The following is a 12,761-nucleotide window of genomic DNA, read 5'->3' as shown; positions in this document are numbered from 1 at the left end:
GCAAAAAGAGGAAGGCCCTCAAGAAGATGGGTTGAGACGGTGACGGCAGGAACGGGCTCAGAGCTGGCAATGTTGTGAGGATCGTGCAGGACTGGGTGGTGTGTTCTTCCTTTGTATATCGGGTCGCTACGAGTTAGAGCCAGATTGACGCCACCTAACAGCATAAATGCCACGGTGTTTTCTTAATAAATAACAGTAAACATAAATATAACAGATAAAAATATATTACAGACTGTAACAAATAGTGCAATAAAACACTTATAATTTACATAATACCTTAATATTCACATTTGGTCTATCGCTTTAAGACCAGGGATTTCAGACCAGCAGATTCTGTGACTAAATGAAAACCTCTTTAATGCAGTTTTATAAGAAAGTCCAGCATATAGAATATCTAGTGAGGGGTTGACACCAAGAACTATTGTAATTTATACATGTTATGTATCATAGAATGGAATGAAGTGAACAATGTCTTAAATTTTTCCTTTTGAATATGTCATCATAGCTAGAGATTTTCCTGTGTGTATTATGCATGTGTTTTCATTGTATACACAATGGTTTATGAAAAGGCCTGACCCAAAGCATTCCCTTTATCACTGCACTAGATAAACAGAGGGACCAACACAGTCTTACAAAATAACATCGTTGCTGGATTTGGAAGGGCAGGCTACCGCATTGATGGTGAACCTTGCTCAAGTAAGTCTTTCCAAGTAGAATAACTAACACTAATACATAAATTGTTCACATTTGTAAAAGATTAGTAACTATTTGAGTAATAAATACAAATCAGTAACTATTTGACACCTGGCTCAGCCATGGTATTTTCAATTGCCTCATATGAATGTGAAAGTGGGACATTGAATACAGAAAACTACGAAAGAAGAATCAATACACTTGAATTATGGTGCTGGAGAAGAAAATTAAAATGACCATGAACTGCTAAAAGAAAAAACTGATTTGTCTTGAAAGAAATATGGCTAGATTGCTTCTTAGAGGCAAGGATGGCAAGACTTTGTCTTATATACTTGGACATGTTGTCAGGAGAGACCAGTCCCTGGAGATGGACATCATGTTTGGAAAAGTAGAGGGTAGGGAAGGAGAGGAAGGCCCTTCAGGAGATGGATTGACACTGTGGCTGCAACAGTGGGCCAAGCATAAGAACAGTTCTGGGAATGGCGCAGGGCTGAGCACTATTGCACTCTGTTGGGCATAGGGTCGTGATGGATTGGAACCGACTTATGGTGTCTAACAGTGACAATGATTGTTTACCTGTTCACTGTGTGATTTATCTTCCCTCTTGGCACTGAAAAAAATCAGCAATTATTTTAAGACAGCATTTAATTTTTTAAAAATGGATAGGCTTTTAAAGATGACTGTATTTCCATGATCATTATCAAAAATTCTATGTAACAATGTTCTTGATTTGGCTCATATTTGAATAGTGAGTAACTTCCCCATTACAACTTCCACTTTTTTTTAGATTATTGAATTTCTAAAACCCTCCCCCTCATCTAAAATTACTATGATTCTGTATTGGAGGTTATTTACAGTTATAAGCAGCATAAAATCACTATGTATCAAAATCCATTTGGTGGCAGTGATGCTGGTTTGTTTTTATTTTCTCTTTTTGGATGGGGAGGTTTGGAAGAAGTCCTTCTAAGCACTGAGGTGCATATTTACAGGAATATACCGCTATTTCGTGTTCTCATTTTAAATGAATAAATGCGCACTGTAAGGAGCCCCCGTGCTGTTTCTGGGTAAAGGTATCACAAACGACGAGGCTGATGGCAGTTCAAACCCACCAGTCACCCTGCAGGAAACAGAGGAGGATCTCTGCTCCTGGAAGATTTATAGTCTTGGAAACCACATGCAGGGTTGCTATGAATTGGAATCCACTGTATGGCCGTAGGCTCGATTTGTTTTTATTGTTATTATTTTCTACAAGTTAAAACCTGCTAGCACGAAAAAGTCAAAAGCTACGAACACAGAGTCCTGGTGTATTTCTCTTTATCTGATTAGTAAAAATTATGAATGAACTGAGTAATTATCCTTTTGGCAAGGCTGTTGGCAAACAGGAGCATGTGCACGTGGTTGGCTAAAGGACAGGGTGGTATACAAGGACAATCACGCAGTGTCTGCCTGAAGGGTGGGTGGATATACCTCCCACTCAGCAATCTCACTTCTGATAAGCTAGCTACTTGGTTCTACCATGTGTGCGGGTGTCTAAAACCTGTGGCACATGGTGGGTGTGAACAGGGCAGCCTGAAAGTGGGAGCTTAGCTGCATCTTACAGAATTGACAGGCTCTAGCCATGTTGAATTTTAAAACTGCCTGTTTCTCTAACCTTTGTGCTGCCCTAGCCATACACCCTAAAGGAAGTATTTACTCTGTGTTCTGGCATATGGAGCGTATCACAATCTTTCCCCCAGAGGTCTTTATCCTGTTGTCCAACAGATGCAGGATGCAATCGCTGATACCCAGAGGGTCTTGGTACACAGCATTATTAATAAATCTTCTTTACAATGGGCCCTGGGAACAGACTATTGGGAAAGCAATTTTTATAGCAGCTTCCTGCCGTTGTCCTGTGACCATTCTATCATTCTATCGTTAACTGGGGAGCACAAGCACGTGTGCTTGCAATCATTCACCCTTAGCCAGTCAAGTAAGCCGCATATAGTGCTAACGCCAACCCACTCCCACTGAACTGAGGTCTAACTCAGGGTGACTCAGTAGGACACGGTGGAATTGCCCCTTAAGGTTTCCAAGACTTTCCATCTTTATAGAAAGAGATTACCACGTATCTCCCTCCGTGTAGCTGGTGCATTTAAACTGCTGATCTTTCAGTTAGGGCCCATGTATTTCATCTCTGTACCCCCAAGCCACCTGTTACCCACTAGTCACTGGCTTCAGTTCTTGAGTTGGTGGTATTTGAACATTAAGGATTGCATCCCACTACCTCTGCCACTGTTCTTTTTTAAAAAACATTTTTGTTGGCATATAATCCACCTATCATATAATTCATTAGTTTAATCCTATTAAGAAGAGTTAAGGAATCATTACTTCCAAATTTACATCATTTCCTTCTTTCTTGTACTCATTATTCGTCCTGTTTCCCCCACACCTCCACAGACATGCCATTGAAAGATCATCATTCCAGTCACTGCCTCTAGATTTAACTTCCCTGGATTTCATACAGAAAAACACCCCCCCCCAAAAAAAACCAACAATAACAAAGTAAAACAGAGGAAAACATCAATAGAAAAGAGTAAGAAGTAGAGCACATTTAAAATGGGTCCAAAGGGAGATCAAGTGATATGGTGTTAAATTTTAACCTAACTGCATCTGCAATCACCCGCTTTCCAATGCCCTTGTGTCGCAGCAGCTCTTTGGCCTGTAGCCAGAGGAGATTCATTCACTGGAGGTTTAACCCACACCCATTTCCCCTCCACTTTTTCTTTAACTGAAATCACCTTAAAATGGGCCAAAGGGGAGATCAAATGATGGGATATTGCATTTTAATATAACTACATCTGCCATAAGCAGCTTTACAAGACTCTCCGTCTGATTACAAGGCGTTTCACATCACTTAAGAGTTTAATCTGTACACGCCAACCATTCGTGTCACTGTTTATTTTGTCTTTTTGAGACTAACGAGTCTCTAAAATCCCTCTCTAGTCAATTCTTATGACTCTGTATACATTTCTATTACACCTCTATTTACCAATTGCCACAAGTCAATGTTTCCATTTTAAAATGTTCAGTGTTCACGATTGTTACAACATGCTAGCATGAAAAAAATCCAAGTTATCCCCCTACCATATCCACTCTCAGATACCTTGACCTTAACTCCCCAGATAGCCTCTCAGCCGATCACAATGCTGTGTGATCCATTCTGCCTTCAACTGCGGGAGAAGGCTGTGTTCTTTTTTTTTTTTAACCAGGCTTTCATTTTTTTTTCTTTTTTTACATTTTATTAGGAACTCATACAACTCTTATCACAATCCATACATATACATACATCAATTGTATAAAGCACATCCATACATTCTCTGCCCCAATCATTCTCAAAGCATTTGCTCTCCACTTAAGCCCTCTGCATCAGGTCTCCTTTTTTTGCCCCTCCCTCCCCGCTCCCCCCTCCCCCATGTGCCCTTGGTAATTTATACATCGTTATTTTGTCATATCTTGCCCTATCCGGAGTTTCCCTTCCCCCACTTCTCTGCCGTCCATCTCCCAGGGAGGAGGTCACATCTGGATCCTTGTAATTAGTTCCCCCTTTCCAACCCACTCACCCTACACTCTCCCAGCATCGCCCCTCACACCCTTGGTCCTGAAGGTATCATCCACCCTGGATTCCCTGTACCTCCAGCCCTCATATGTACCAGTGTACAGCCTCTGTCCTATCCAGGCCTGCAAGGTAGAATTCGGATCATGGGGGGAGGAAGCATCCAGGATCTGGGGGAAAGCTGTGTTCTTCATCGGTACTACCTCACACCCTAATTAACCCATCTCCTCTCCTAAACGCCTCTATGAGGGGATCTCCATTGGCCGACACTTGGGCCTTGGGTCTCCACTCTGCACTTCCCCCTTCATTCAATATGGTATATATATATATATACACACACACACACACACACACATATATATATATATACATATATTCTTTTTTTTTTTTTTTTGCATGATGCCTTATACCTGGTCCCTTGGGCACCTCGTGATCACACTGGCCGGTGTGCTTCTTCCATGTGGGCTTTTTTGCTTCTGAGCTAGATGGCTGCTTGTTCACCTTCAAGCCTTTAGGACCCCAGACACTATCTCTTTTGATAGCCGGGCACCATGAGCTTTCTTCGCCACATTTGCTTATGCACCCATTTGTCTTCAGCGATCCTATCATGGAGGTGTGCAGTCAATGATATGATGATTTTTTGTTCTTTGATGCCTGGTAACTGATCCCTTTGGGACCACTCAATCAACCAGGCTGGTGTGTTCTTCCATGTGGGCTTTGTTGCTTCTGAGTTAGATGGCCGCTTGTTTATCTTCAAGCCTTTAAAACCCCAGTCACTATCTTTTGATAGCCGGCCACCATCAACTTTCTTCACCACATTTACTTGTTCACCCACTTTGGCTTCAGCAGTTGTGTCGGGAGAGTGAGCATCATAAAATGGAAGGCTGTGTTCTTTATTGTCAGGTGGAACTGCCATCTTCCCTCTGAATTTGGGGATTTTCTCCGTATAAATTGTCTCTGGGCTTTCAAGAAATCTCATAATTTTGTATTTACAGAGCGTCAGTCTTCGCCCTGGGTTAAAGCTTATACAACTATCTGTGAACAATATGATTTATCATAGCATTGCCCTAGCAGACAACTGAAAACCACCTATGTCTAATAATGGTAAACTAGTTGGCAAAGCCAAATACTGAAACTGAGTCCATTCTGACTCAGGTGAACACATATATGTTTCCAAAGTTGTAAATATTAATTGGAGATGACAGCCTCACATTTCTACCAAAGAGGGGCCATTGAGTTTGAGTCACTGACCTTGCAGCTGGCATTCCTATGGTGTTACCAGAGCTCCTCATTGAAGCAGTAGGGCTTCTGAGAAAATAATGAATGCAAGCTCTGTGTATGGATGTGGGAAAATCTCTCGAAGAGTCCTAAGTGATAAATGGAGGATGCAGAACGATATATAACACCATTGCGCACATTGTCCATTTTGCAGGGAAAGGATACAAAAATAATACATTGACATTTGTTTGTGTTTACATTTTAAAAAGAAACATAATATATACAGTCCTGTTTTTATCTTCTGAAGAGCAAGTCATTCATTTTATGTGAGTTATCACACTTTATGTTAATCCTGGTTAGGTATAGAAACATTTTACATATGATGAAACTGAGGTTCTAAAAGGTTCGACACTATTTTTCAAAATCTACACATATTGATTCAACAAATGTTTAATGAGCTCTACTGTACTTCCGAGGCTCCTGAAATATTCTAGATGGAGAATGAGCTAGACAGAGTGTCTCCTCATAAAGTGTACATCCTAGTAAGAGAGGGGAGATGGGTACTTCACAGAAAAGCAATCAATAAAATATTAAATAAAAAAAGTTCCTTGCGATGTCTAGTGATAAGGAGTTCCTTTGAATTGGGTAAGCAGAGAAGACCATCTAAGGATATGGTACTTACCTTGAGAATGAAATCATGAGAGAAGACCAAACAAAGGTTGTGCTGGGGAAGCATTTCACTAAAAAGAGTGTGGCGTCCTTTGAAGTTTAGGCTTGTTTGGATCCACATCATATACTCTTTCTAATAGAATATGTTTTTAATCTAATGCAATAAATCAACCTTATGTAAATAATTATACAGTTATTTTGAATAACAACAAAGATAAATTAGAAAAAATAAATAGCAAGGAAAAACATACATGGTATATTCAAATTCTATGTTTTTAATGTGAACACAGTACATTTGAACCACCGACCTAAAAGCTTAATGCATAACCACATAACCCACTATGCCACCAGAGTAGATCTATATGTATACACCCACACACGCAGCCCAAACCCACTGATATTGGGTTTATTCTGATTCATAGTGAGGGTTTCAAAGCTGTAAATCTTTACAAAATCAGGTAGCCTCAATTTTCTCCTTCAGAATACCTTATGGGTTTGAACCACTGACCTTTAGATTAGCAGTCCAGTGCTTACCTGACAGCACCACCTGGGCTCCCTCTCTAAATATAAAACCAAAACAAACTCACTGCTATCCAATTAATTCTGATTCCTGGAAACCTTGTAGGAAGGGTAGAATTGTCCCTGTGGGTTTCCTAGACTGTAACTCTTTACTTGAGTTGAAAGCCCCCCTGTCTCCTTTGGAGTACCTGGTGGTTTTGAACTGTGGACCTTGCAGACTGCAGCCCAACTAAAAACCACAAATTTATATACACACTTATGTATTTGTAAATCTGCACATTTTAAATTAATTTTAATAACCTCAACTAATACTGTTTATTGAAGTTACATGACATAGATTTTGATATCAATGTTGTGATTGTATATTATCTTTCCAGGCCAGGCCAGTCCATTGGAAAAGTGGTTTAACAATGAAGCCCATGGAGGTTTATACGGTATCTATATGAACCAAGATGGTCTCCCTGGATGTTCTCTTATACAAGGGTTTACCATTTGGTCATGCTGGGATTATGGAATTTATTTTCAGGTAAATGGGACCCATGATGGTGATTATATATTTTACTATATTATTGTCCTTAGTACTATGTAACCTACAAATTGTATTACAGACCGCAGAAAGTGTCCTGATCTATAATGTGACCCTGGTTGACAACGGAATGGCCATTTTTCCAATAATTTACTCACCAGCTGCTGTATCTCACAAAATTGCCAACAAAAAAGTGCAAGTTAAGGTAAAAAAATGAATACAGCTTCAAAAAGGAGAGGTAAAATTGTAATATTACTAAAGAGCTAGTGAGAGTGATTTATTTGACTTCTACACGTGACTAGACCACAACTCCCTGCCTTTGCTCTCACTGCTTTCTTCTGGGGTGCTTTGCATCCTCTTGCCTCTCCCCTCGTCCACCTCTTCTTGATCATCACCTGCTCATCTTACACAGGCTAAATCATTCACTTCCTGTCCAAAACATTTCCTGAACTCAATTAAGGTGTGTTGACACTCTCTCCAAAACTGTTCCTCCTGTACTGTGCACAGAAGTCTCTGGGTGACAAAAGGGTTTGCACTTGACAACTAATTCATGGAAGTAAAGTCTAGTGATTTGTTTCTGTCAAGATTCCAAACCAAAGTCAAACTCATTTGCCATTGAGTCAATTCCAACTAAGAGGAACCCTATCGCACAATTTGAACTGCCATGTGGGTTTCTGAGACTTTAAATCTTTACAAGAGAGGATAGCCTCCGCTTTTTTCTTGGGTGCCATGAGTGGATTTGAGCCACTGACCTTGTAGATATTGGCTTAATACATAGCTCATGCCACCAGAGAACTCAAGAAACCCTTTGGAGCAATTCCACTGTTCCATATTGTTACCATGAGCCAGAATGTGCTTTATGACACCAGTTTTGGTTTGGGGTGGAATCTTGGATGTAGTTCTGTCTAATGAATATGACACATCATTATGTATAACGACAGGATCAACCTCTACTGTGTTTAGTCATTCTATTAAGGGCAAAAGTCAACTTTGTTTAGTTGAAACTTCTTGAAACTTCTGGTTGTCTTTTGCTATTGTGAAATTTGGTATTGTTCATGATTGTATTTTGATTTGGGAATAGCTCTTATTAAAGCTACACTGTTGGATCCCTTGTTTTCCTAGAAATCATTAATTGTTGGAAGCAGCCCAGCATTTAATTGCTCTGATGTCCTAACAAACGATGATCCTAATATTGAGCTGACTGTTGCCCATAGGAGTTCTAGACCGCCATCAGGTGAATGGTTTGGAAACTTTCATTTTGGTTTTCATACGAATGTATATTTAAATTTCATGATTTTTTTCTCCTATACAAGGTGGGAGGAGTGGGATTTGCTGGCCTACCTTTGCTTCAGCCCATAACATGGCCCCCCGGAAGCCCCACGCGGGAATCATGAATTACAATGCCATCAGTGGTCTTTTGGACGTCTCAGGCAAGTTTAAGGACAGTCTTGTTCAACTAAACTCTATAAAGAATACTGCAGAGTATATTTCATGGTTCAAAAAAACTGTTTGTTTTTTAATGAAAGCCTTAAAAAAATTTTTTTTAATGAACCTGCCCAATAGGACAATCAAAGAAATCAAACATCAGGGTCAAAAGTTTCCTGGCATCTCTGGGTTACAAATGAGATTCCCTCGGTGTCTTTAAGAATGTGTGGGAAGTTGGACCGGGAGAATACAGCGCTTTTAGATAGGCATTGGAACACTAACCAGAAGGTTAGGCGTTTAAACCCACCAGCTGCTTTGTGGGAGAAAGATGAGGCTGTCTGCTCCTGTAAACACTGTCATCCACAAACCCCCTAAAGAGCAGTGGTTCTCAACCTTCCGAATGCCACGACCCTTTAATACAATGTCTCCTGTTGTGGTGACCCCCCCAACCATAACATTATTTTCGTTGTGACTTCATAACTGTAATTTTGCTACTGTTATGAATCGTCATGTAAATATCTGATATGCAGATGTATTTTCATTGTTACAAATTGAACATAATGAAAGCATAGTGATTAGTCACAAAAACAAAATGTAATTATATATTGTGAAATATTTGTTTCTAAATGACAAATAAATTAAATGTCTTGAAGCATGGCGTAGCCTGGGTAACAATCTTCACGTCGGGTACTCGTAGGTGGGTGTATCTGCATGTGGGTGGACCAGCCTGGAGACACATAGAGGAGTGCTTTCTTGGTTCCTAAGACCATCGGAAATATGTGTTTTCCGATGATCTTAGGCGACCCCTGTGAAAGGGTTGTTTGACTTCCAAAGGGGTCGCGACCCACCGATTGAGAACCGCTGCTATAGGCTCCCCATGAGTCAGAAATGACTCAATGGCAGTGGGTTTAGTGCAAGAATAGGCTGGGAGTCTTTTCAATTATTTAAAAGCCGCAGATGTAGCAGTGGAGGTGATGTCATAAACTATTTGTAGAGAAGGGGGTGGTTCAGTCCTCAGGGACTGCCTGTATATTGAAAATTTGGCATTTAACTTTCTTTCTAAGATATTAAAAACACTGGCATGCTGGTTTAAGAGTTATGAATTCTATGATTTATTGAAACATCTATCAATTCACAACCTTAGGAAACTTGAGTTCAATGGAGTTTCCAGATTACCATGGTTGGTGGCAGAGAGAGGATTAGAACCTAGAACTCAAAATCCACTGCTCTTATACTGAACCCAGCCTGCCTCCTTAAAAATTAAGATAATTGTGTAAAAATGAATGCCATAGTGGGGGGTGGGGGGGAGAGAGAATGCCATGAATACAAAGCTTTTAAAAATTTTTTTACTTTATATATAAACTACCCTGAACTCAATCTCCCTTCTACGATCATTTGAATGAGTATATCTTCACATAAAGCAGCCAAATAAACTAGACATTTCAGTTTTGATATATTATTTCCCATGACTTTCAATCCTCGAAATCTTAAGCCTGTGATCATCATTTTTTAGTGTTGTTTGTTATGATACCTTTGGGAAAAATCATTTAACAGGCAATTTAAGATTTTGCTTTTAATAAAAATATGTCCTGGAATAAGTTGGAGTCTTAGGAATGCAGTTTCTTGAAGGAGAACATCATTTTAAAAGATAATATATGAGTGATGCCTATCTTGGGTTGAATGCCCCAGAAGCAATTGTCTTAAGTGGCAATTTTTGTTGAAATGATTTCTTGAAGGAATTCTTTCAAGATAAATGGAGTCAAGGAAATAGAATAGGGCAAGAGAAATAATGGCTGAGCAAGGAGAAATCCCTGCACTTGACCCCATAGAGAGCCCAGGAATATAAATTGTACCTAGTTGATTTCACTTTTGGTCGAGAAAGGGATTTGACCTTTCATATTTGTATCTTGGTCATTGATTGCTACTAACCATGGGTTAAAATCCTGTGTCATGGGAGAATACCCCCATATCTGTACTACCCCTTATCCAGCTTCATATCCTGCCCTCCTGGCCCCAATACCATCACCAATATTTCAATTATTTGCTTCAGTTAGTCCACCAAAATATAGAAACTAAATAGCTCATGGTTCATTCATGATTCTATGAAATGCCATTTTGCTTAGCTCAGTGGCTCTTCTGTTCCTCGCTGCTAGACTAGACTTATCTATTAAATTGCGGTCTGCGTACAGAGTGGCGGGAGGCTGGTTATTCTGGAAGGTTCACCGCAATGTCTGGAGACTAACACTTTCACTGGCTATTGGTTAGGGAAGGGCTGGTCGGGATGACGGGATAAATCAGCCTCCTGTCCACAGCAAACCAGCCCAAACTTGCTGGAAGTCACAGGCTTCCCAAGAGCTCCAAGAGAGAACAGGTACTAATATGTAGTCATTTTTCATATCTTTATTAATGTTGTGATGACTTTCATCCCAATAATGGTCGATATGCAAATATAAGTGGTACACTTACCTACCATATCAACTAAGAGCTTCATATTCAAAGATATGTTCAAGGATTTGGTGAGAAGGCATATGGAAAAATACTGATTTTCACATTTTTGATAGAAAATGATTGTTTCCTTATTTCTGTTTTAGGTTTAACATTTGTTGGATTTAAGAATGTTTGTTCAGGTGAAACTAATGTAGTGTTCATTACTAACCCTTTAAATGAGGATTTACAACATCCAATCTATGTGAAGAACATACAACTGGTTGATACTACCGAACAATCAAAAGTATTTATACATAGGCCTGATATAAGGTAAAACATACAAACACTCAGATATTTTTTTCCTATTTTTACAGTTTTCTATTTTCCCTTTCCTTGTCTTCAAGCTGAGAAAAAGTTGCTGTGTTTTAAAATAAGGGCGAATTTCTATAAAACCTTAATCAGATTGTGAAAATTAAGACTGCTTAACAACTAAGTATTCTCGGATGAGTTTAAGAAAATGGCCCTTATCAGGTATAAGGCATCATCAGAACAAAAAAAAATCTTACCATAGTGAATGAAGGGGGAAGTGCAGAGTGGAGACCCAAAGCCCATATGTTGGCCACTGGAGATCCCCTCGCAGAGGGGTCTAGGGGAGGAGATGAGTCAGTCAGGGTGCGATGTAGCACAGATGAAGAATACAGCTTTCCTCTAGTTCCTAAATGTCCCGTCCCCCACCCCCCGCCGCCCCCACTATCATGATCCGAATTCTACCTTGAAAGTCTGGCTAGACCAGGGGATGTACACTGGTACAGATAGGAGCTAGAAGCACAGGGAATCCAGGGCAGATGATACCTTCAGGACCAGGGGTGTGAGTGGCGATACTGGGAGGGTAGAGGGAGAGTGGGTAGGAAAGAGGGAACCGATTACAAGGATCCACATGTGACCTCCTCCCTGGGGGACAGACAACAGAAAAGGGGTGAAGGGAGATGCTGGATAGGGCAAGATATGACAAAATAATAATTTATAAATTATCAAGGGTTCATGAGGGAGAGGAAATAAAAGAGAACCTGATGCAAAGGGCTTACGTGGAGAGCAAATGCTTTGAAAACGATGAGGGCAAAGAATGTACAGATGTGCTTTACACAATTGATGTATGTATGGATTGTGATAAAAGTTGTATGAGCCCCTAATAAAACATTTAAAAATTGGCCCTTAGTGTCAATTTTTTCACATGTTTTCCCCATGTATCATTAAATATAAAAGAGTTAGGGTCAGGCATGTGTTTTACATGAATATCTCTTTACTAATAGTCATCAAAGGTACAAGGCACCTGTATAATTTCTTCCCTTTCTTTGACCTCTTTTGCTACTAGTAATTTTCTAATGCTCTCATCACACTCGCTCCAACATGTGCTCAGAAATCAAATGTCAGTCATTAAATCTTGACTGAATATGCAGACTTAGAACTGCGATTTTTCTGAACAATGAAATGTTAGACTATTTCTAGAGACGCATAACTTAGATTCCAAGTCTTAGAAAAATAAAGCTCATCGCTGTAAAGTTTTCTAAGAAACACAGAACAGAATTTGGATATCAGGCAATATTAAAGGCATTAGGAGGGAGGAACCTTTCTAGTATAGATCTTGGACCATTTTCAGTACAGGGCAGAAGACAAAGGATAATGTAGTCTAAA

At 39.8% G+C, this 12,761-nt stretch overlaps 1 protein-coding gene across 1 annotated transcript in view; it reads left to right on the top strand.

Annotated features, from left to right (window-relative positions):
• PKHD1L1 (PKHD1 like 1) overlaps positions 1-12,761 on the top strand; it is a 182,927-nt gene that overhangs the window by 146,055 nt on the left and 24,111 nt on the right. The window contains exons 63-68 of the mRNA XM_075550546.1: positions 606-696; positions 7,069-7,217; positions 7,300-7,422; positions 8,340-8,451; positions 8,531-8,647; positions 11,234-11,399. Of these exons, the coding sequence (XP_075406661.1) occupies positions 606-696; positions 7,069-7,217; positions 7,300-7,422; positions 8,340-8,451; positions 8,531-8,647; positions 11,234-11,399 (758 nt within the window). The remainder of the gene's footprint in view (positions 1-605; positions 697-7,068; positions 7,218-7,299; positions 7,423-8,339; positions 8,452-8,530; positions 8,648-11,233; positions 11,400-12,761) is intronic.

Source organism: Tenrec ecaudatus, chromosome 5 (genome assembly GCF_050624435.1).
Source record: "Tenrec ecaudatus isolate mTenEca1 chromosome 5, mTenEca1.hap1, whole genome shotgun sequence".
Classification (NCBI taxonomy): Eukaryota; Metazoa; Chordata; class Mammalia; order Afrosoricida; family Tenrecidae; genus Tenrec; species Tenrec ecaudatus.
Note: the sequence above shows the minus strand (reverse complement) of the source record. Positions and strands in the feature narration are given on the sequence as shown.